The sequence below is a fragment of the Stenella coeruleoalba genome (assembly GCF_951394435.1).
Source record: "Stenella coeruleoalba genome assembly, chromosome: 7".
Classification (NCBI taxonomy): domain Eukaryota; kingdom Metazoa; phylum Chordata; class Mammalia; order Artiodactyla; family Delphinidae; genus Stenella; species Stenella coeruleoalba.
The window spans coordinates 122,205,169-122,228,754 of NC_137153.1; the positions used below are offsets into that span (position 1 = coordinate 122,205,169).

General features: G+C 64.6%; 1 protein-coding gene across 8 annotated transcripts; it reads left to right on the forward strand.

Annotated features, from left to right (window-relative positions):
• Positions 1-1,100: 1,100 nt before the first annotated feature.
• GRIN1 (glutamate ionotropic receptor NMDA type subunit 1) lies at positions 1,101-23,568 on the forward strand (the record flags this gene model as incomplete). Of its 8 annotated transcripts, none has more annotated exons than XM_079926782.1 (21): positions 1,101-1,380; positions 3,526-3,660; positions 6,172-6,348; positions 8,420-8,482; positions 9,247-9,347; positions 12,305-12,426; positions 12,497-12,671; positions 13,701-13,845; positions 13,943-14,026; positions 16,678-16,819; positions 16,908-17,035; positions 17,278-17,442; positions 17,518-17,636; positions 17,771-17,883; positions 17,967-18,115; positions 18,222-18,379; positions 19,102-19,263; positions 19,424-19,533; positions 19,638-19,783; positions 20,994-21,104; positions 23,500-23,568. In XM_079926782.1, the coding sequence occupies exons 1-21, from the start codon at positions 1,123-1,125 to the stop codon at positions 23,566-23,568; spliced, it is 2,832 nt and encodes a 943-aa protein (XP_079782908.1). In that variant the 5' UTR covers positions 1,101-1,122. The 8 variants fall into 8 exon arrangements, with proteins under 8 accessions (XP_079782908.1, XP_079782906.1, XP_079782912.1 ...); XM_079926780.1 differs by lacking the exon at positions 23,500-23,568 and adding an exon at positions 23,133-23,249; XM_079926786.1 differs by lacking the exon at positions 20,994-21,104.
• Positions 23,569-23,586: the final 18 nt, after the last annotated feature.

Consider the following 23,586-nt stretch of genomic DNA (forward strand, 5'->3'; position numbering starts at 1 on the left):
GAGGGGCTGCCAAGGGGAGGAGCGTGGAAAGGGGGGATATGTATGGGATGTCTATCCCCGCATCAGCAAGTGCTTCCTGATGTCTAACCTTAGTCCCATCTGCTGCAGAGACGACTCCCTCTGGCCGTGGTCTCTCCACAGTTGGTTTGGTTCAGACCCTCAGACTCTCCTGGAAGATCCAGCTCAACAAGGGGCGGCCACTGTCACCCCTTCTATTCTTTTTAACCCTCTGGGGGGAGTCCAAGTCACATGGCCAGGCAGATGAGGTCTCTCCCCCATTTTTGAGCCTTCTGGAGAAGAGGTCGCCGCCGTCCCTCTCCCAGAGGCACGGTTTAGGGCCTCTCCACACGCCTTGGTTTCCAGCCAGCAGAGTCAGGCCCCGAAGTATCACTGACTGTGGGTGAGGACTCGTGCACGCGCGTGTGCGCACACACACAAACTGGCACGACACATTCAGTCATGTTAAAGGACACGCAAGGCTGCACGCAGTGACGCGAACCCCTCCAACCTCTCCAAACTCGGCTCCTTGCAGGTTCGAGACAGCCCAGGTCACTGTCTCAGCGAACCCTGCACACACGCACGCACACACGCCCGCACACACGCGCACACAGGCGTCCCCCGCTCGCGCGCGCTCTGAAAAATGCTGGCACGAACGCAGGCGCACACTCTGGCGCGGGAGGCGCCCCCGCTCCGGCTCCGTGTTGGGAAGCGGGGGCGGCGGGAGGGGTAGGAGACGTTGGTCCCGCTCGGCGCTCCGCAGTCGCCGCAGCCGCCGCAGCGTCGGGACCGGGACAAGCGAAGCCCGCAGAGGAGCTGCCGCCGCCGGGTCCTTTCGGCGCGGGGCACCCGGAGCGGCGCCGAGACCCGCTTCAGCACCGCGGACAGCGCCAGCCGCCTGGAACAGAGCGCCCGGAACCCACGCGCACCCGGGTCCGCCCGGCCGGCCGAAGGCTCGGTGCCACCTGCTCGGTGCAGACGTCCCAGGACTAAGGCTCCCGGGGAAGACGTGGCGCCCTCAGCCCGCGGGATCGGGCGCGCGCAGGACGGCCGGGGCGTCCCTCTGGGGATGCGCCGAGGGCCCCGCGTTCGCGCTGCCCAGAGCCAGGGCGCCGCCCGGAGCCCATGAGCACCATGCGCCTGCTGACACTCGCCCTGCTTTTCTCCTGCTCCTTCGCCCGTGCCGCCTGCGACCCCAAGATCGTCAACATCGGCGCGGTACTGAGCACGCGGAAGCACGAGCAGATGTTCCGCGAGGCTGTGAACCAGGCCAACAAGCGGCACGGCTCCTGGAAGATCCAACTCAACGCCACCTCCGTCACCCACAAGCCCAACGCCATCCAGATGGCCTTGTCGGTGTGCGAAGACCTCATCTCCAGCCAGGTGCCAGCACCCCCGGGGCTCACGCTGTGCCAGCTCCCGCCCCTCCCCCACCGCCTTGCCAGCATCCTCCCTCCTTCACCCGCCATCCCTCCCCCTGTCCCAGTTTCATTCCATCCTTTCCTAGCCCTCTCCCTCCCCTTGAGAGAGGACCCAGGGGGCTGGTCTCACTAGCAGCTAAACACCAGTGTTGCCGGTTCCCCATCTTAGCCCCAGATCAGTCACCGGCCAGCGGGGCTTGTCCTCACAGGGTTTCCAGGTGTCGAGGTCCAGACTGGTGTGTGCAGACATGTGGCCGTTTGCTTGGTCACTGTGTGTCAGGGTCGGGGCGGGCATTCCGGGCCTGCCTGAGAGGTGCCTGTCCCAGCCACAGGCAGGACTGCAGGGCTTTAAACTGGATGGGGTCTGGGGCCATCTTTGTTCCTGCTTGGAGATCTCCTTCCCTTCCTCCTCCCCTTCCCCCATCCACAGGTCTGCCTGAGATGGGAAATGGCCCAGGTGTTGAAGCCGGGTGTTCTCCAGGGTGGGAACGGGGAGAGGTATCAGGGCAGAGCGTGGCAGCCACTGGCAGCCAGCGCTGCGGGGGAGGACGCGACTCAAGGATTTTGCCTGTCAGAGCTGTCCGCCCCCGGGCTGCGCTGCCTGCTGAATCCCGATGAGGCCTCGGGATCACTGCAATGCAGCCTTTTATGTAACAGGCGGGACCGACACCGGTCCAAGTGCTGCTTACACGCTCACCGGACAGGCACGCCGCATCCATGGACACACACGCTCACATGCGCACGCACATTCATCACGTTTGTGCACAGAGCTGCGCAGACTTAAGCCAGCACCGCTTCGTGCACATCAGAATTGCACACGCTTATTCACACACAGACCGACCCCCCACGCATATCCATGAGCACACACATTCCCGTGCCACACACGCAAACACGCGTGCTCACACAAGCTCAATCGCACACGCACATGCACACATGTTGGGGCATGCGGTATCCACACACATACCCAGCACACACTTGTGAGCACCTGCGTGGTCACACGCATGCACACACACGCTCAGGCCGACACTGGCCAGGCCCCTCTGGGTGCAGACTGTGCGGGGCAAAGGAGGGAGAACAAGTGTGGCCCTTTCTGGGAATCCCTCCTCCAACTTAGCTTTGCTGTCTGTGGGCACTGTTCTCCCAGGGAATAGCCAGTGCTAGGAGCAAAGGTGACAGCAGCAGCTGTCACTCACTGTCACACGCTGTGAGCCAGGTGCCGGCTCGGTAGCCATCGCCCCCACCACGTGGGCCAGCGCACCCCCCGCCCCGTTTGCAAAAGCAGGTGGTCCTGCAGCTCAGAGATGGGAAGGCAGAACTGGGACTGACATTAGAAGGACTGGGACTGTCCTTCTAATGTGAAGGCAGCACGGAACTGCCAAGCCATCTGCCCCATCTCCCTGCCTCGGGGGCTGAGCCACTGGTCCAGGCAGGAAGGCCAGGTTTCCTTGAGGATGTGGTCAGTGCCCAAGTCAGCACTGGGTCTTGTTCAAACCGAGCGGGTCTCAGCCTGCCCCTGGAAGACACCAGCAGGGGGGCCCGGGCCTCTAGGCGGCTCCTTGCCCAGCTTCTCCCGCTAATAGTCTGCGATGTTCGACGCACCTCCCGGAGCTGCCCTCCGTCTCTGGAGTGCTGGCCTCCGTCCACCTCTGACCCAGGATGAGGGTCAGCGTGGGGCTTGGTGTGGTTCTCCCAGCCCACGCTGGGGCGGCAGGTGCGGCCCCAGGACATGCCAAGGACTGGCCTTCGTCCTCCCTCTCAGGGTCTCACCACACAGCTCAGGGCAGCCCCCCAGGGCGAGGGGCGAGAGGGGAGGCCCTGGACAGGGGTGGGGGAGGGGCCTGTCAGCTCCCTGTGTGTCTTCTTGGTCCCAGGAGTCTTGTCTGCCTCTGCCTCACCCCCATGATTCACTTACACGCAGAAGGTGGGACTGGGGTCTGGTCCCCTGCTGGGTGGCCTGCACTCCTGGGGCTGTGTGAGCACAGGTGGTGTCCCCCCGCCACCACCCACGCCCCGCTTCGTGTTCAGCCTCTGCTGTTGCTGGACAGCCAGCTCCAGGGCAGTGGCCCCCGCTCCCCACTAGAGCTGACCCTGTGCCCTGTGTCCACAGGTCTACGCCATCCTAGTTAGCCACCCGCCTACCCCCAACGACCACTTCACTCCCACCCCCGTCTCCTACACAGCCGGCTTCTACCGCATCCCCGTCCTGGGGCTGACCACCCGCATGTCCATCTACTCAGACAAGGTGAGCCTGACCGCTGCACGGGGACCCAGCCCGCTCTGCTCCCGTGTTCAGACCCGGCGGCTCGCTCCTGCAGCCCGGAGCCGCCAGCAGCTGCTGGGGGAGAGAGTGGGGGGCAGGTGCTTTGCCAGGATGGGGGGCACAGGCAGAGGGGCTCAAACCATGGGCTCTGGGCTCCAGGTGCAACAGGGTGATACACTGAGGCACGCTCACAACTCACACTCACGGTCTCACGGAGACACGCAAACTCACCCACACACAGGCACACCAGTACACACTCACAGCACACAAACTCACAGTCACACAGACTCCCAGATACTAACAAATCCATACACTCACGCCTGCACACACACAGCCACACACATTCACAGGGACACTCACGTGCTCTTACGCACACGCTGACGTTCACACGCATACTCACACCATCACCCACTCAAACATTCATGCTCATGTGCACACTCCCATAACTAACGTGTTCACTCCCCCACACTCACGCTCCATCATACACTCAGACAGGCCCACACTCACACGCTGACACACATGCCCACCCACACTCGGGCACACGGCCCACTGACAGGTGACAGGCGCCAATAGCAAGCCCTGGGAAGCAGCAGAGGCCGTCGTGGGCCAGAAGAAGGGACAGACAGGGCAGCTTCCTGGACAGCGGGACGGGGCACTTTGGAGGAAGGGGCACCAGGAGGAGGAAAAGCCTAGAAGTGGCTGGGACACCAGGTGGCAGTGAGGGTGTAGTTACCGGCACCTCCCGCTAGAGGGCACAGCTGGAAGAGGATTCCAGGTGAACAGAGGAGGCAGCTCGTGGCTGGGGGCGCTGGCCTGGGGGTTTCGGGCCTCGGGGCTGTATCGTGGCCCATGGGCTGGGGGTCTGGCTGGAGTCGCCCAGTCGTGGAGCAGCAGCTGGGAGAGTCTAGAGGTCACCAAGTCGGTTTGGCAGGAAACTCACCCCCATAGCTGCCGGCACCTTGCATTAGTTTGCCCAGCCCTCCCGCAGTGTCTGCCCACGGCTCTGGGAGGACTGGTCAGCTGGGGAGGCAAACTGGCCACTGAGAGGCTGGGGGGGGCAGCCTCCTCCACATCTCCCTCCAGGCCTGGTGTCACCTGCAGACAGGCCCGGAGGCGCTGCTTGGCAGGGGACTCCAGCTGATGCCTTAGCTGAGGGGCCAGAGGGCTGGGCTGCTGGGGGCTTCCCCGCTCTCCCCATCTTCTCCAAATCCATCCTGCCGGGAGCCCAGGGTCCTGGATAACGCTGCCTAAGGCACGGAGGTCATCTCAGCCGGGCCCAGGGTGTCTGGGGAGGTCAGGGAGGGGTCCTCCTGGAGGCGATAGGAAAGCGAGGCCAGAGTGAGGGGTCCTCTGGGACGGCCCACAAGGGAGGAGGCCAGTGGAGGCCAGGACGACCACCCGTTCCTGAGGCTCTGGAAACCCCAGCACACAGCAGAGGCACCCAAGCTGCTCAGAGGCACTTAACCCTCAACTGTGAGAAGTGGAGGCTCCCCCTAGGCCTGCCAGCCTCCTTCACCTCTCTGGGTACCAGGCCCCTCACATGCAAATGGGAGAACAATGGCTCTACAGAGGAGAGCAGGCGGTGGGGCACAGGAGAGGCTGGGGTGGGGGGAGCCCTGTCCCAGAACAGGACACCAGCCCATCACGTGCCCCCGCCCCAGATCCAGACTGAGGCCCAGCACGAGGGCAAACCTGCGACCAAATCTTAGCGCTCCACCTTGACCCCACTCCTGGTACAAACCACAGACCATCTGTGCCCAACACGTGGACCAGAAGGGCCTGGGTCAGAGCCAGTCCAGGACCCCACCCACAGCCCCCTTGCAGCCATGTCACCTGCTGGATGACAGACAGAGGCAAAAGGGCATTCTTGCACCCTGATTCCAAGGCACAAAGAGGGCGCAGGTGGAAGAAGGATCTGGAGGGCTCAGAGGGCCCCAGGATCAGTGTGGGTCCCCAGGAACACTGCTCCCTGGGCAGACTCAAAGGTCCTGTGCTGAGGCGGGAGGATCCTGCTCCGTCCCCTCCCTGGCAGCCAGTGCACTCAGAGAAGCAAGGCGGGGTCAGCAGGCAGCAACCCCTGGGCTCGGTGAAGGGGTGAAGTATTTCGCCCCAAGAGTGAAGACTTGCTCTAAATACCAGTTACGTGAATTTGGGAAGGACCCAGGGGGGATCTTTGAGATGCTGCACGCCAGCAAGAAGTTTCTGATCTCAAGTAGCTCAGCAGCGGGTGGCTGCAGGGGAGGAGGGGAACGACCCCAGGAACAATTCCACAGACCGCCCCCTCTACCCGTCTCAGTCAGGGTGCTGCTGGGCAAACTGAGCCTCCGGTTCTCAGATTAGATGATGTGGGGTGGGGAGAGAAGCCAGCGGTGGGAAGGGAGGAGTGAGGGAAGCAGGGTCCCCGGGGTCTGGAAGCAGCGAGGGGGAGCGTCTGGCCCGCGCGCGCACGCGTGCGCGCCTGGCCCGCGTCCTCAGCCGCCCCGTGTCCCGCAGAGCATCCACCTTAGCTTCCTGCGCACCGTGCCGCCCTACTCCCACCAGTCGAGCGTCTGGTTCGAGATGATGCGCGTCTACAGCTGGAACCACATCATCCTCCTGGTCAGCGACGACCACGAGGGCCGGGCGGCGCAGAAGCGCCTGGAGACCCTGCTGGAGGAGCGCGAGTCCAAGGTGAGGCCCGGGCGGGGTGTCCCGAGCAGGAGTCGGAGCCGGCGAGCCGCCGCTGTGTCTGTGGCCCGTGTGAACACCCTTCTCTTTCCATCGTGCATGGTCAGCACCACTGCGTCTGGCGAGCGCCCGCCCCAGCCTGTCCTCGGCTCATTTCACTCGCTTTTGCCATTAGTCGAAATCTCCTTCGTGTCAGTCCCTGCGGGGCGAGGGCAGGACCACCTGGAGCTCCGCAAACACCCCGCCCCGCCCCGCTCCCCTCCCCCGTCCCCTCCCCCACCTCCCCGCAGCGCGCTTCCCAGCCCACACAGGCCCTAGGCTCAAAATTCCCTAGGGGCGCCGCCTCTGCCCCCCACACCGCTCCCTCCCAGCGGCCTCCCCTCGGGAGCCCCCTCAGTGTGGTGGCACCGCTCACCGTGCCCCCTCCACAAAGGACCCGGTTCCTTCTCTGCTGTGACCCGTGCCCTGTCCTCGCGCCGGCCTCACCCCCGCCGCAGCCCCTCACCTCACAGCTGCCCATCACCCTCCCCAAAGCCCCACCCACGGACATCTGCCACCCCCAAGCCCGGCCTGGGCCCTGCCCCACTTCGTCCCCCCCCCCCGCTCTCCCCACGGAACCCCGCGCCCTTCCTCTCCTCACCTCCCCACCGTGGGGACTGGGGCTCTGGACTCCTGGGAATCCGGTAGACACCTGGCTCCACCTGCCCGTTCTACCCCAGCCCGGCGCCCACGTGTGGGCTGTGGAGAGACCGGAGTGGCGTTTCTGGGGGTCCAGGCGACCCCCACCCCACCCATCCCCACTGCCAGACTGAGGAGAAGCTGGTGCTCACCAGAGGAGGCCCGGGGTCCCGCCTTCACCCAGCCTGGAGCCCTGGGCGCTCAGCACCTGGGCCAAGGCCCCCCGGGGTTGGGTGGAGGCCAAGCTGGGCAGAGAGGGAGGGACGCCCAGGCTGGGGAGGGCCCCGGGAGGCAAGACCAAGGGCGGCGGGGAGCATGTGCTGTCTGCGAAGTCAGAGTTGGCTTCAGTAAGCTGAGTGCCAACCCGGGTCCCCCAGGGTGCCGTAGGCCCCGAAGGGAAGAGAGGGCACCAGCTGGGGGTGAACCAGAGGGCAGACCCAGAGGGTCCTGGGGTCCTGCTGGGGGGGACTGGCTGAGTCTGGGAGGGAGGGCTGGTTACCAGGACTGCAGGCCCCACCCCCCTGAGACAGCACCCAGCACCAGGCAAGCAGGTCAGCTCCTGGCGTGCCCACCTGTGGCTGCACGCAGGCCCAGTGCGCACTCACGCACCCCCCGCACGCCCAGCCGCACGTGTTCCCTCTCACGGGCACACGCGGCCTTTCCCGAGACAATCCACTCACACTCTACTACGCCTGCCACAGGCTCGCAGGCGCCCTCCACACCTCCACGGCCCGGGGGCTCGCACACGCACACGCGCACACACGTATGCTCAGACGGCACTGGCCCTCACTCCCACCCACCACAGACTAACGTAGGCTGATGCTGCCACGCAGACGCCCACAGATGCACACGTGCTCACGAACTCCTGTCACAGCTGCTCTCCAGCGCACACGTGGGCTGACAGGCGCGCCCATCACACACCAGTCAGTGAGGGCAGAGCAGCTGGACCTCTAAGAGAGGCAGAAGGGGGTGCTGGGCGGGGTGGGGAATAGGGGCCGGGGCTGGGGGAGGGGACATCGCCCATTCAGGACTGACGGGGCTGGGGTGGGCGCTGCTGGCATCACATAGCAGGTGCCTGGCGGGGGGCGGGCGGATGGGACCCCAAAGGGAGGCGTTTGGCTTGGGCGCAGACAGGGCCTCCCTTTCTCCTGAACGTGAGCGTTTCCAAGAGCGCAGCTCCGTGGCAGGGAGCCTCGGTGGCCCCCACGCCCCCTCATTCCCCAGCACCTCCCTGGCCCCCAGCCCCACCCCGGGCCTAGGTGTTTGCGAGCTCCAGGTACGTGCCCCTCTGCAGACGTGCCGAGGAGGTGGTGTGATTGCTTTAGCGCCGTCATTTTCAACCGTTTATAATCTTCTTCTGTGTCTGCATATTTTCTCTGTGCACATTATTCATCAGAGTAAAAAAAGGAACTATGAAAACCTCGACCAACTGTCCTATGACAACAAGCGCGGACCCAAGGTATATATGCATGGACGTGCACGCCACCCACCGACTAGGGAGCCCCGGCCTCCGGCGCCTCGGCCGCTAGGGCTACCGTGGGCCCAGCCGCGCCGCAGGCCCGAGCAATGAGGAGAGAGCGAGGTCGAGAGCAGGCAGCGTAGGCAGGAGAGGGCAGGTGCTGGCCGCCCAGGGCCCCGCAGCCCGCCGGCCGGGCCAAGGGGCAGGCACGGCCGCAGGAGGAGCTGCTCTCTGGGAAGTGCATGCGAATCTCCAGGCACCCCAGGGTTTCCTCGTGGAGCCCAGGAGGGAGCCCGCCTGTCCGCCTGACCTGCCTGCGGTCTGGGCTGCTCCTGCGGGGCCTGTGGACCAGGCCCCAGACGACCTCCCGTGGTTTTGGAAAAGGCGGCCTAGTCTCCGCTCCCGATTGCATTCCAAAACTCTTTTCTGTTTCCGTCCGCTGCACGCCTCTTTCTGAGTCTCGGTCCACTTCAGCTTGCATGCTCAGTGCAAAAGTGAGGCCAGGAGTGAGAGGTGGAGAGAGACGCGCAGAGCAGAGAGCGAGGACAGGAGAGCCAGCAGGCTGAAGAAAGGACGAGCGAGGCCAGCCCGGCCGGCCGGCCGAGGAGCCTGGAAGGCAGGTGGCAGTGCAGGTGGCCGGCGCAGGCCGAGGCGGCCCTAGCGGAGCTGCCTCGGGGTTCCTAGCGGCTGCGGCTCGACTCTGGCCCCTGAGGCGCTGCATCCCCCACCCCGGCCACCTGCTAACGCACCCGCTCACACCGCAGGCTGAGAAGGTGCTGCAGTTCGACCCGGGGACCAAGAACGTGACGGCCCTGCTGATGGAGGCGCGGGAGCTGGAGGCTCGGGTCATCGTCCTCTCCGCCAGGTGCGGCCAGGCTGGACTCAGGCTTTGGCGTCCTTGCCAAGGACGGTCCCCTTGCACGTGTACCCTGGGCCTCGGGGATGGGGGTGGGATAAGGCCCTGCCCTTAGGAAGGCAAACGCGGCCCAGGTGATAGACGGGGGGACACGGGGCTCTGGGAGCTGGGTCAGGGAGGGGGCCTGGGGCAGTGACGTGGGGTCTGCATGTGAGCCTGCGGGGGGAGGCCCACAGCAGGGACAGGGCTGAAGGGGTGGGGCAGTCGGACTAGGCAGCGTGAGAGGGGAACCGCGTAGGGGGAACCCAAAGCCAGGCTCTGCTGGACGGGCCTGGTCCCCACCATAACCTTGCGGCTGAGCCCCCAGTAAAAATCTCCCTTTTTGCAAATGGCTGTGTCCTCCTGGGGAGGGAAAGGCAAGGCCACCAGCAATAGGAAAAGGAAGAGCCCTGCCTCATGGGACATACGTGGGAGAGCCTGGGGAGACCCGGCCCACTGTCTGCCTGTCCCAGAAGCTCTGCAGGCTCCAGCAGAGTGGGGAAAGACAGCAGGGGTCGCCCTGCAGGCGGCCAGCGGGAGCCTGCAGTGCCCTGAGTAGCAGGGCAGGTGTCCGTCTGCACGTTCAGGCCACAAACCTTTGGCACAGAGCCAGGTGCACCCCGTCCTTGGGCAGAGGGCAGGATGGGACCAGCAGGGGCTCCTCGGGCTGGAAGGCAGTTAGCGGGCACTAACGCCCACCGCCCTCCGCTCACGCACACCAGCACAGGCACTCACACGCATACACACGAACACGCATCACCCGCATACTGTCTACACGTGCACATGCCGTACACACACACGTGCACACAACATGCTTCCACGCCCTCCTGTACACGTGCATGTGCCGTATACACACCGCACACACGTGCACACAGGACACACCTATGCGCACACGGGCACGCTGCTACATGTAACGCACGCAGGCATATTCTCACCTAGATACACGTGCAGACACACCACACACGCACACGCTCCGCGCCGACACACACAGGGCACGGTGCTCTCGTGCACAGGTGCACACGCCACAGACTCACCGCGTGCTACGTACATGCACGAACCCCACACATGTGGCGATACTTGCTGTTCACAAAGGCACAGCACTTGGCAACCACATGCCCACCTCTTGAATCCACGCAAGGCCTGTGTATTGTCAGGCGGGAAGAGACCCCTCCCCTCACAGCCGGGGCTCCTCGGACAAGAGAGGCCAGAGTCCCACCACAGAGGGGGACCCGCCTGCCCAGCGCGCCCAGCTCCCAGAGCCCGGGGAAGCCGGTGGTCCCCTGGGCAGGGCAGACGCAGGTCTTCTTCGCCCTGGCGCCCCAGCCTGACACATTCTGGCTCCCCTCACGAGGGCTGTTGAGAGCGTTTTGCGGAGAGACCCCATTAAGCCAATCTTAACTTTTGACCAGTTTTCTACAGAGTGCTTCAGAGTTTCTAATTGATTTCCAAAACTTTTGTTTTTTAAATAATCCTCCTGAAGTTATCGTTACTGGGATCAGTTATTTCCATAAAACAGTTTGGCGGGTCGATCAGGCTTTTGTCTGCTTTACTGAAGATATCAGTTTACACGGACACAAGCACAGGTGTGTGCTCACCCCACCAAGTCCAACGTCACAGGCCTGGATGGTGTCCAGCAGACAGGCCTCTCCGCCAGGCTTTGTGGGCGCCGCTGACAGGGGCACACCGTGCCCTGACATGCACGAATGGGTGCTGCCAGCGATTCGGGCTGGATGTTGCCTGGAGCGCCGCTCTTTTGTGTTGCTTTCAGCCAACAGTAGCGTTCTCATTTAGAGCAAACACTGAAGATTTGCATTTCTTCCTTGAGAAAATTGGGGGCAGACCCCTTAGGGAACCTAGGGCCATCTTAGCTTCCAGGCTCAGCCATTGGGAAAATAACCCAACACTTGGACAATCTCCCCAGCCTCTTTGTACCCCGATGCCCATGCATTGGAGAAGCAAAGTGCCTGTTGTGGTCCAGGCCCATCTGGGACCAAATTCGGCCCAATAGGGGACAGAAGGTGGGAGCCCCACCAGGCCCAGGGTCCTTGCCCTGACCAGAGAGAGCCCAGCCCTAGGAGACCAGGTCCACAGAGGCTCACTTGTAAGGACACGCCAAAAACTCAGGACCACGTGTGCCTGCAAGGCGAGGCCTGTGCTGTGTCCTACCAGTGGCCCCAGCCCTGGATGGCAGAGAGAACACAGCTGCTTGGGCAGACTCCAAAAGGGAGAGCAGGTACCCTCATCTCTCTCCGGTGGCTTCCGCTGTGATGCTCAGGGCAGCTCCCTGGCTCTCGGTCCCAGAAGCATCTGACCAACCAGAAAGCCCCCAGCCCCTCAGTTCACAAGTTGAGGCGTGCAGCGCCAGAGGGGTATGGCTTGTCCAGGAAGCTGCAGGAGCACGGGCTCAGGGGTGGACAGTCCAGGCACAGACCCGACTCTGTCGCTTACCACTTGTGTGCCCTGGGTGCCACAGTTTCCCCTCCTGACACAGGGGTAGTACTTCTGCCCGTCTCACAGGGAGGTTGTGAGAATTAAATAAGATGGTCCATGAAAAGCATTCAGAATACTGCCTGGTACCCGGTGAGCGAGTTATCAACCAGTAAGGAGCCATCGCCATCCCATGTCACCCAAACCCTGCCCACCGAGGGCAGCGGGCCAGCAAGAGATGTCTGGGAAGCTCAGGGGGTCTGGGCCCACCCGCTCGCTTCTGTGGGGGTCTCCTGGCCCAGGTGCGGTGTAGGCTTGGGGTGGCGGCCGCACCCCATCTCTGCAGTGTCTCCAGACCTCCCTTGTGGGGGGCAGGGTTGGGGAAGAGGCCACGTGGGTAGGCCACGCTGCGGAGGAGACCCTGGGAATGTGGAGCGGCCGCCCCCGGCCCCGGGTGGGAAGGGCTGGAATCCCGGCCCCTCACCCGCTCTGCCCCACAGCGAGGACGACGCTGCCACCGTGTACCGCGCAGCCGCGATGCTGAACATGACCGGCTCGGGGTACGTGTGGCTGGTGGGGGAGCGCGAGATCTCGGGGAACGCCCTGCGCTACGCCCCGGACGGTGAGTGCTGGGCTCCAGGGTCCCGGTGGGCAGGGGTCCCCCACGGGCTCTAAGCCAACGCTTGCCCCAGGCATCATCGGGCTGCAGCTCATCAACGGCAAGAACGAGTCGGCCCACATCAGCGATGCCGTGGGGGTGGTGGCCCAGGCCGTGCACGAGCTTCTCGAGAAGGAGAACATCACCGATCCGCCGCGGGGCTGCGTGGGCAACACCAACATCTGGAAGACCGGGCCGCTCTTCAAGAGGTGGGCGGGGCCGCTCGTCTGAGGTGGGCGGGCTGATCTCCTAAAGTGGGCGGGCCACCGTTCCGGCGCTGGGAACAGTCGCTCTTCCCAGGGCGGTCCAGCCCAGCCTGCTGTATCCTATAGATACCGCCACCTTCCCCAGTTTTCTCCTCTATCCGCCCCCGCGCTCCACCCTCACCTCCATCTCCACCACGATAATCACCTGCCCCATTTCCAACACTCGGATGTCACTGAAATCACAGCTGCTTCCGTTTCTCCTGCCTCCACCTTTTCCCACTGCTGCCCACCCTGAGGCCCCACCCCACTCCCCAGGGCGGCTAACAGCCCTGGGGAGGAGGGTCTTGCTTCCGGCCGGGACTGGGAGAGCCCACGGGCCCAGGAGGTCAGACAAGGAATCCAGGTATGGCATCCAAGCCTGTAGAGAGCCAGGGTTGGCCAGAGACCCAAGCGGATGGCCACAGCAGGGCAGGAGTTAACTCAGAGAACCTTGGACACCACGGCACTAGTGTGGGGAGGCCCAGCCCAACACCAACACCGCCAGCCCCAAGTGGCACGTGCAGACCCATGGTCCATGGGGCCCACGACAGGAGCACACGCACAACTGCAGATACAGGCAGCATATGTGCACACGTGCACACGCGTGTGTGCACAGACAGGCTGAGAGGCACATCACACATGTGGCACAAGTACAGGCACAGGGCTGCACCCCACGCAAGGATCCTGTGTGCACACATATAGGGCCCCCCACACACACACACAGGCGTGCACACTCAGGACGACGAGACCCCAGCCTTTCCTCCCCACTGGCTGGTGAGCAGCCCGCTGCTCCTGCCTGGGCTTCCGCCTCCTCATCTGTGAAGCTAGGGCAGCTGCCATGAGAATCGAATATCCCAACCCACAGAAAGCCCTCAAAACAGGGTCTAGAGGCCGGCAGTTGCCCGGCTGCCATAGCTGCGCTGTGCACCTGACTCACAGTGGGCGGGGCTCACTGCATCCCTGATCATTCTAACGCACACTGCCCCCCTCCAGAGTGCTCATGTCTTCCAAGTACGCAGACGGCGTGACCGGCCGCGTGGAGTTCAACGAGGATGGGGACCGGAAGTTTGCCAACTACAGCATCATGAACCTGCAGAACCGCAAGCTGGTACAAGTGGGCATCTACAACGGCACCCATGTAGGTGGGGGTCATGAGGGGGTGGGGGCTGGGGCCTTAGGGTCCTGGGGCCAAGACCCCTGCGTGGCCACCCTCCATCTCATACTCCCACCCCCAGGTTATTCCCAACGACAGGAAAATCATCTGGCCAGGCGGAGAGACAGAGAAGCCCCGAGGTTACCAGATGTCCACCAGGCTGAAGGTGGGGGACACGCCACCCTGCCCTAGCCTCCACACCCAGTATACTCCATCCCGCCCCTCGGGTGCAGAGGAGGGGACAGTGAGGTCAACGAAAGTGACTAAAGGAAGTGGGGGCGGGGCCAGCGCCCGCTGCCATTGCTCACACCTGGCACTGCAGAGGCAGCAGGGAGAGCGGGTGGAGGGAGGAGAGGAAGCCGCCGGCCCCCCGTTTCATGGGCTCTGACCCAACCCCACTTAAATCTGGGGAAGTCACGTGGGCCAGGACTCCCCTGGGGATGAGCCGATCGGGGACAGGGGAGCAGATGGGCGTACTTCAGCTTCAGTGCTCTCTGCCCTGAGTCCTGGGGATGATGCCCCCATGCTCTTCATCACACCTCCAAGTGGTCCTAGCCAACCCCCCATGTTTAGCCTTCCTGGCCTCCTGCCGTGACTCGGTCTCACTGCCCTCTGAGCCCGGTCTCCCTACAGCATTCCCTATGGCTGGCCATCCCCTCCATGATTCCCTGGGCCTCTGGGAGCTCCCTTCCCCGGTTGGCCTCATCCCTCACAGCTTCTCTTCCTCGGCCTGACTCTTCCATGCTCCTCTGGACTCACCCCAGGGTGCCCTCCCCAGCGTCCCTCCCACACTGACCCACACCAGCACCGGGCTGGTACCTGAGCTCACAAAAGGCGAGGACCCTCAAGCACTGTGCTTCTCCCAGTGTCCCCGCCCCCAGGTCCTCAAGTGTCTCTCAGCCTTGTCTGCTTTCTGAGCTAGCTCCCCCTTGGCCTCTCACCTGGAGCCCTTTGCCAGCACCTGCCCACAGGTCGCCACCCCTCTCAAGGGGCAGAGTGGACTTTCCCAAAGCCGACGCTCAGGAAAGACACCTGGTATTGAAAAGTCCGAGTGTAAAACAGACGACAGTCAGCCCGATGGTCCCACGCAGGCTTCGAGAGCCAGATGGCTTTTTACAACTTTTTTTTGTCTCACTGATTTTTTTTTTTTTTTCGGTACGCGGGCCTCTCACTGCTGTGGCCTCTCCCGTTGCGGAGCACAGGCTCCGGACGCGCAGGCTCAGCGGCCATGGCTCACGGGCCCAGCCGCTCCGCGGCATGTGGGATCTTCCCGGACCGGGGCACGAACCTGCATCCCCTGCATCGGCAGGCGGACTCCCAACCACTGCGCCACCAGGGAAGCCCTGTCTCACTGATTTTTTTGACACTAAATTGTTTACTTTTTAATTAATTTATATTGGAGGATAGTTGATTTACAATGTTGTGTTAGTTTCTTCTGTACAGCAAAGTGAATCAGTTATACATACACATATATCCACTCTTTTTTAGATTCTATTCCCATATACAGGTCACTACAGGTTATTGAGTAGATTTCCCTGTGCTATACAGTAGGTTCTTATTAGTTATCTATTTTATATAGAGTAGTGTGTATATGTCAATCCCAGTCTCCCGATTTATCCTCCCATCTCACTGAATTTTTAAAAAATATTTATTTATTTATTTGGCTGCACTGGGTCTTAGTTGCGGCACGAGGGATCTTCACTGCAGCATGTGGGATCTTCTAGTTGCAGCATGCGGAATCTTTAGTTGCAGCATGTGGGATTTTTTTTTTTTTTTAGTTGCAGCATGCAGGATCTTCGTTGTGGTGTGCGGGATCTTTAGTTGTGGCATGCGAACTCTTAGTTGCAGCATGTGGGATCTAGTTCCCTGACCAGGGATCGAACCCGGGCCCCCTGCATTGGGAGTGTGGACTCTTAGCCACTGGACCACCAGGGAAGTCCCCTCACTGATTTTTTAAAAGCACGAGCATGTTACTCGCACAATAGAAAACGATGAGGAAAGTTTTAAGGACAAATAAGCTCCTTCAGGGGCTCCCCATCTCCTGCCCTGCAGGCTGAGGCCGAGGGCTACCCGCCCTGGAGGAGAAGGGGCCTCTCACACCGACCCCACGTCCCCTGGGACCCCTCCTCACATGCCGTGCTCGGTTCAGCCCCCTTTGCCTGTATCTGTCCTCCGCACCCCCAGGCTTCAGGCCCCTGAAGGACAGGGAGGAGAGAGCTCTCCAGCGTGAGCCCCAAGGAGCCCCTGGATTGAAGAGGCCTCGGCAGAGAGGGCGGCATCAGCGGGGAAGAGGAAGGGAGGAAGGATAGATGATCAGACAAAGACCCGCTGCAGGGGAGGCTGAGGTCAGGAGAGGCCGGAGCACCAGACAAGGGCAATCCCTGCGGGTCCCCGGACCTGTGCAGGCTCTGAGTGCACATGCCTCTGTCCTCATGGCAGGGGTGGGGGCAGGGGGCAGGCTCTGGGCTGGGACAGGTGGTTTCTCAGCCCTGAGACGTCAGAGAAGGGGCCCAGGGCCGACTTTAGTGATGTGCAAGCCAAGACCCAAAGGAAAGTGGCCAAGAGCAGGCGCGGTGTTTCAGGAGGCCGGGCGCCTTCTGAATGCTGAGGTGGCCTGGGCACGACGGGGGAGTCTGGGGCCCCTCCTGCAGGCAGCAGGCCGACCAACTTCCTGAAGCTCCAGAGGGGGCAGTGTGGGGCATTTGCAGGGGGCGGGGCGGGGGGGCGGTCCAGGGGAGTCTGCATGCTGAGAAGAGGACAGCACCCCAGGGCAGCCCAGGGCTGGTGGTCCAGGCTGGGCGTCCCCCTCCCCTCCAGATCGTGACGATCCACCAGGAGCCCTTCGTGTATGTCAAGCCCACGCTGAGCGACGGCACGTGCAAGGAGGAGTTCACCGTGAACGGGGATCCGGTGAAGAAGGTGATCTGCACCGGGCCCAACGACACGTCGCCGGGCAGCCGTGAGTGCGGGGCTGGGGCGTGGGCCGCGGAGCGGGCGGGACGGCGCACCTGCGAGCCCCTCACTTAGCGCCCCTCCCCTCCGCCCAGCACGCCACACCGTGCCTCAGTGCTGCTACGGCTTCTGCATCGACCTACTCATCAAACTGGCGCGGACCATGAACTTCACTTATGAGGTGCACCTAGTGGCGGACGGCAAGTTCGGCACGCAGGAGCGGGTACGCGTGGGTCTCTGGAAGCCGGCGCGGGACCCAGTCCAGGTGGACCCTGTCTGGCTAGGGTCAGGGTCTCGGGTGGGCGGGGTCTGCAGGCTGGGTGGAGCCTGGGTGGGCGGGGCCTTCGAGCCAGGCGGGGTCTGGAGTGGGAGATCCCGAGATGGGTCAGGGAGGGAGACTGTCCGGTCCGGGGAGCAAGGCCCGCCCGCGATGGCCGTGTCACCACCGGCTGTGTCTCCCCACAGGTGAACAACAGCAATAAGAAGGAGTGGAACGGGATGATGGGCGAGTTGCTCAGCGGGCAGGCAGACATGATCGTGGCGCCGCTGACCATCAACAACGAGCGCGCACAGTACATCGAGTTCTCCAAGCCCTTCAAGTACCAGGGCCTGACCATTCTGGTCAAGAAGGTGGGCAGGGGCCCAGCAGGGCGGGGTGGGGTCCTGGGAGGGCCTTGGCGGCGCTGACGGCCCGGCCTCCCACAGGAGATCCCCCGGAGCACGCTGGACTCGTTCATGCAGCCCTTCCAGAGTACGCTCTGGCTGCTGGTGGGGCTGTCAGTGCATGTGGTGGCCGTGATGCTGTACCTGCTGGACCGCTTCAGGTGAGCGCGGCCCGGGGGCCGGACTCCTCCCCCTGCGGGGCGGGCGGGGCGGGCGCGGCGGGACGGGGCGGGCGAGGGGGCGGGGCAGGGCTGCCTCTCCCGCCCTCTCCCGCCCGCCCTCTGCGCCCCCGCAGCCCCTTTGGCCGGTTCAAAGTGAACAGCGAGGAGGAGGAGGAGGATGCGCTGACCCTGTCCTCGGCCATGTGGTTCTCCTGGGGCGTCCTGCTCAACTCGGGCATCGGGGAAGGTGAGGCCACGCCCGGCCCGGGCCCCACGCTGCTCCGCAACCCTCACGCCCCAAGCCGGGAGCTGACCGTCCTCTGCCCGCAGGCGCCCCCAGAAGCTTCTCGGCGCGCATCCTGGGCATGGTGTGGGCCGGCTTCGCCATGATCATCGTGGCCTCCTACACTGCCAACCTGGCGGCCTTCCTGGTGCTGGACCGGCCCGAGGAGCGCATCACCGGCATCAACGATCCCCGGGTGAGGCCTGGCCCGGCGAGGGGAGCGGGGCGTGAGGTCAGCGGCTGCCTGGGGTGGGGCCGGAGAGCAGCCGCGAGCCGGGCCCTCCGACCCTCTGACCCTGCAGCTGAGGAATCCTTCGGACAAGTTCATCTACGCGACGGTGAAGCAGAGCTCCGTGGACATCTACTTCCGGCGGCAGGTGGAGCTCAGCACCATGTACCGGCACATGGAGAAGCACAACTACGAGAGCGCGGCCGAGGCCATCCAGGCCGTGCGGGACAAGTGAGGGGGCGGGCGGGGCGCTGGCCTGGGCGGGAGCGGTGGGGGCGCCCCTCTTTCCAGTCAAAGTCAGAGCGTCCAGGCTGGACGCGAACCACGGGAAGGGGATAGACAGGGGGTTCAAGGCTGGCGGGCGGGACTGCAAGGGCGCCAGGGCGGCCCGAACGTGTGGGCCCTGTGACCCTGCCCCAGTGACCCTGCCCCTGTGACCCCGCCCCTGTGACCCCGCCCCTGTGACCCCGCCCCTGTGACCCTGCCCCGTGACCCCGCCCCTGTGACCCCGCCCCTGTGACCCCGCCCCTGTGACCCTGCCCCGTGACCCTGCCCCTGTGCCCCGCCCCTGTGCCCCTGCCCCTGTGCCCCCGCCCCTGTGACCCTGCCCCGTGACCCTGCCCCTGTGACCCTACCCCTGTGCCCCCGCCCCTGTGCCCCTGCCCCTGTGCCCCCGCCCCTGTGACCCCGCCCCTGTGACCCCGCCCCTGTGACCCTGCCCCTGTGACCCCGCCCCTGTGACCCTGCCCCTGTGACCCTGCCCCTGTGACCCCGCCCCTGTGACCCCGCCCCTGTGACCCTGCCCCGTGACCCTGCCCCTGTGACCCTGCCCCTGTGCCCCTGCCCCTGTGACCCGCCCCTGTGCCCCTGCCCCTGTGCCCCTGCCCCTGTGACCCCGCCCCTGTGACCCTGCCCCTGTGCCCCCGCCCCTGTGACCCTGCCCCTGCCCACAGCAAGCTGCATGCCTTCATCTGGGACTCGGCGGTGCTGGAGTTCGAGGCCTCGCAGAAGTGCGACCTGGTGACCACCGGCGAGCTGTTCTTCCGCTCAGGCTTTGGCATCGGCATGCGCAAAGACAGTCCTTGGAAGCAGAACGTCTCCCTGTCCATCCTCAAGTGAGTCGGCCCCACCCCGCCCCCCTCCAAGAGCCCCACCCAAGGCACACCGCCTCCCCCACCAACGTAGCCCCCAGATGCACGCCATCTGCCCCGCCCCGCCCCGCCCCGCCAGTGCCGGCCCAGCCTCCTCCTCGGCTCACATGCCCCGCCCGCCCAGGTCCCACGAGAACGGCTTCATGGAAGACCTGGACAAGACGTGGGTGCGGTACCAGGAGTGTGATTCGCGTAGCAACGCCCCTGCTACCCTCACGTTCGAGAACATGGCAGGTGGGCCCCCCACGCCCCCGACACCAGTGCTGACGCCGGGTGGACTCCCCGGGGGCCGGCTGCCTGGCCCGCCCGCAGCTGAGGCGCTGGGTCTTGGCCCGCAGGGGTCTTCATGCTGGTGGCCGGGGGCATCGTGGCCGGGATCTTCCTGATCTTCATCGAGATCGCCTACAAGCGGCACAAGGATGCTCGCCGGAAGCAGATGCAGCTGGCCTTTGCAGCAGTGAACGTGTGGAGAAAGAACCTGCAGGTAGGGCAGGCCACCCTCCGAGGCCTGGTGCCCACGGCTCGGCCTGGCCCCGGCCCTCCTCCATCCCCGCAGGCCGAAGCGTGGCTCTGGCTCCCAGGAGCCCCTGTGGCGAGGACTGGAGCTGGGAGCCACGGCCAAGGCCGCGCTGCTGGGGGCCGCCCGCAGGTGGCCGCCTCCGCAAAGCCGGGCTTCAAGCGTCCGCCTGGCCCCTCTGTCTCCAGAGTCGCCCACCGGCGCCCATTCCATAGGAAGGCAAACTGAGGCAGGGTAAGACAGGGACCCACCTGGGTGTAGCATGTGAGTCCAAGACGCACTCTGCCCTCGCCGCCCCGCGCCCCTCCTTGGCACCCTCTGGGGACCCCCTTCCCCGCGGCCCTGGTGTGTCCTGTGCTCCCTATAACTCCAGTCTTAACTGGCCGGCCGCTCCTGCCTGCAACCCCAGGCTGTGTCTGTGGGAAGTTGCCGCCAGCAGAGGACAGGCTGCACGTGGGGTGGCCGCAGCCCACCTGGGACGGGCTCGTGCCCCATAGTCCAGCCCCAGTCTGCCCCATCTCTTCTCTTTCTCTGGGTACCTCCCCGGAGCCTGTGCCCTGGGAGGAAGCTGGTGCTGCAGGGAGGGAGGGCCGGGGCGACGGGGCTGCTGGAAGCCCACGCCTCTCATCTGCCCTCTCTTGCTCTTGGGACCTGGCCGCTGCTCTCACTGGCGGGCACAGGGCCCGTCCTGACCATCAGACCCGAGGCCAGGGTCCCAGGAGCTGCCTCCGTCTCTCTGTCACTCCAGCGCATCTCGCCACCTGCCTTCGGCCCCTCAGCCCCTTCCTGAATCTTGGTGCGCCTCCTCGGGGGTCAGAGTGGCCGGTGGGGCCGGTGGGGCAACTCCTCCCGTGCTCGGAGGGCTCCTCCTCCTCGGGACGCCCCTAAACCAGGGGCACCTCGGAGCCAGGGAGCCAGGCGGACCTCCCAGGAAGAGAGCCAGATGGGACCCCCCGAGCCCAGCCCCAGCATGAGCGAGGTCAGGCCCGAGAGCCGGGCAGGAGCAGAGGCCGCCTGCGAGTGTCCGACCATCGGTCGGTCCATCCAGCACAGGGAGGCAGGCCGGAGTGAGGGCCCGAGTGGCCAGCCAGGCCGGGCAGCAGCCCCCAAGGAGCAGGCGAGGGCAGGTGTGGCCGCCACCCTTAGCCATCTAATCACTTATACATATTCATTTTAGGATAGAAAGAGTGGTAGAGCAGAGCCTGACCCTAAAAAGAAAGCCACATTTAGGGCTATCACCTCCACCCTGGCTTCCAGCTTCAAGAGACGTAGGTCCTCCAAAGACACGGTAAGGGGAAGAGCGCCCAGTTCCACGTCTCCGACTCTGATCTCGCCCCTCCGTGTCTGTGTCCCGTGCATCAGGCCCCTCCCTCGCCATCCCACCCGCTCCCACCTCTGACTGCCGTGGCCTTTCTGCCCTCACCTCTACTCGCCCAGCACACTAGGTCTTCTCTCTCTGACTCTCTAGATCTTTCTCTCGTGGTCCTTTCTCCCGCTGGCCCTCACCGGGTCCTCTTCCCCGTGTGTCTCTGCGTTAGTCTGCCCCCCACCCATGCCATGACGCCATGCGCCATCTTGAAGCCGTGTCATGTTGTTGGTCAGCCAGCCGGCCTCACCGCGTCGGGGCTGTGCCCGGGGCCCCGGGAGCCTGGACCACCCTGTCCCAGGCTCCTCACCTGTCAGGAGGCCGCACCACCTCTCTGTTACGTCCGCTTCTCCAGCCTCTCCCAGAGAGGCCCACCGCCCTCCCTCCCTCCCTGCGACGTCCACGGAGGGACGGCTGTGATGTCCCATCCGCCCATCTGTCTGGCCGCCAGCCCTGCCACCCAGACACCTGTCTCACGTGTCTCACCAGAGCCATGCCTGTTGCATTCCCTCCATGTGGTCTCTGTGTGGGCCGGGGCTGGGGGCCGGGCCTGGCTCCATCTGGGTGGACGGCTGGGGCCTGGAGTTGGTACAGGCCCCTGGCCACAGGGGACGTCAGGTGGGGAATGGGTGGGACCAAAGGAGGCGGCTCCCACCCCAGGCCGAGCAGGGGCCCTGCAGGAGGCGTGCCGGCAGCACCCAGGGATCTGAGAACGGATGGAGGTGGGCCTGAAAGCCGTGGCCTCCAAGCCGTGGGCACTGAGGCTCCTAGACAGAGGCTCGGGAAGGGGCGGCCTCTACGGAGATCAGTGCCTCAGCGCCTGGCCCCCCGCCCCTCCAGAGCCAGGCCTTCCACCTGAGCCAAGAATTCCCTGCCTCTCTGCCTTGGGCAGCCTGTCACTGGCCCAGATGTGCGCGCTCGAACCAAAGGCCCCCCAGACTGAGCCAGCCTTGCTAGGAGCATCCCCAGGTGGGGAGGGGGCCGCCCAGAGCCAGCACAGCCCTCAGTCCAGCGGCCTCCCTGCAGTCAGGGCTGGTCTGGCCTCCAGTCCGCAGGAAGCCCCACATTCGTGGGCAGCGTCACCCATCTGCCCCAAGGTGGAAGGAGGCAGGATTTGCAGCCGCCACCCCCAGTGCATGGGAAGAGGGGCAGACACGGGACACAGGGCTCAGCACAGAGCCATCTGAGTCCCAGGGGAAGCCACCAGCGCGCCCCATGAGGGGCCTGTAAGGCCTGGGGGCTCCACTTCCCAGAGCTCAGCACAGACAGGGTGGGGGGACAGGGAGGATCTGTGGGGCGGGGAGCACAGGCCTGGGGCTGTCCAGGCCCGGGAAGTGGGTGGAGCCTGAGCCAGGGGACCCAGCAGGGGGTGCAGGAAGAGGAGGATCCGACAGGAGCAGGGGTGGGGCAGTCGGGGGGAGGGGCGAGAAGGTACCCAGCAGACAGCGCTTTGGGGGCCCGCAGAGTCTCGCAGGCAGTGGGCCATTTTCTGAGGGCATCACTGAGTCCTTACCCCGCATTCCGCCCTGGAGCAGAAATGCAGGCCCCTTAGCTGGGCCAGGTGCAGCTCAGAGACCCTCATGGTGCCTTTCCAGGGACACGCTCCCAGCAGACTCCTTGCCCGAGCCTCCCCAGGGGCCATCCTCCAGGCCAGCTTTGGTGCCACGTGGCATCTGGGGCTGGCCTGCCCTGCAGGGGTGACTGGGGACACTGCAAGCTGGGGGCTGGGCGGGGGAGGGCAGCCTAGCTCCCACCATTCAGGCTGGGCGCCTGCGCGGAGGGAGGCCTGGGTGGGGGGCTCTGCGGGAGGGGTGGGGTCAGTCCGGCTGCTGAGATCCTCTGCCCCTGTCCCGTGGCTGGTCTGGGCCAGGGCGGCACTGGGCGCTCAGGGCTGGGGTCCCTGGCGGCCGGCGGGGCCAGCGGGTATTGATTGTTGGTTCTTATTTATAGAGCACCGGGGGTGGACGCGGCGCTTTGCAAAACCAAAAAGACACAGTGCTGCCGCGACGCGCTATTGAGAGGGAGGAGGGCCAGCTGCAGATGTGTGCCCGTCATAGGGAGAGCTGAGACGCCCTGCCCGCCCTCCTCTGCCCCCCTCCCCCGCAGACAGACAGACAGACGGACGGGACAGCGGCCCGGCCCACGCAGAGTCCCGGAGCACGACGGGGTCAGGGGGAGGAGCACCCCCCAGCCTCCCCCAGGCCGCGCCCGCCTGCCTGCCGGTCGGCCGGCTGGCCGGTCCACCCGTCCCGGCCCCGCGCACGCCCCCTGAGCGTCGGGCTAACGGGCGCCTTGTCTGTGTATTTCTATTTTGCAGCAGTACCATCCCACTGATATCACGGGCCCGCTCAACCTCTCAGATCCCTCGGTCAGCACCGTGGTGTGAGGCCCCCGGAGGCGCCCA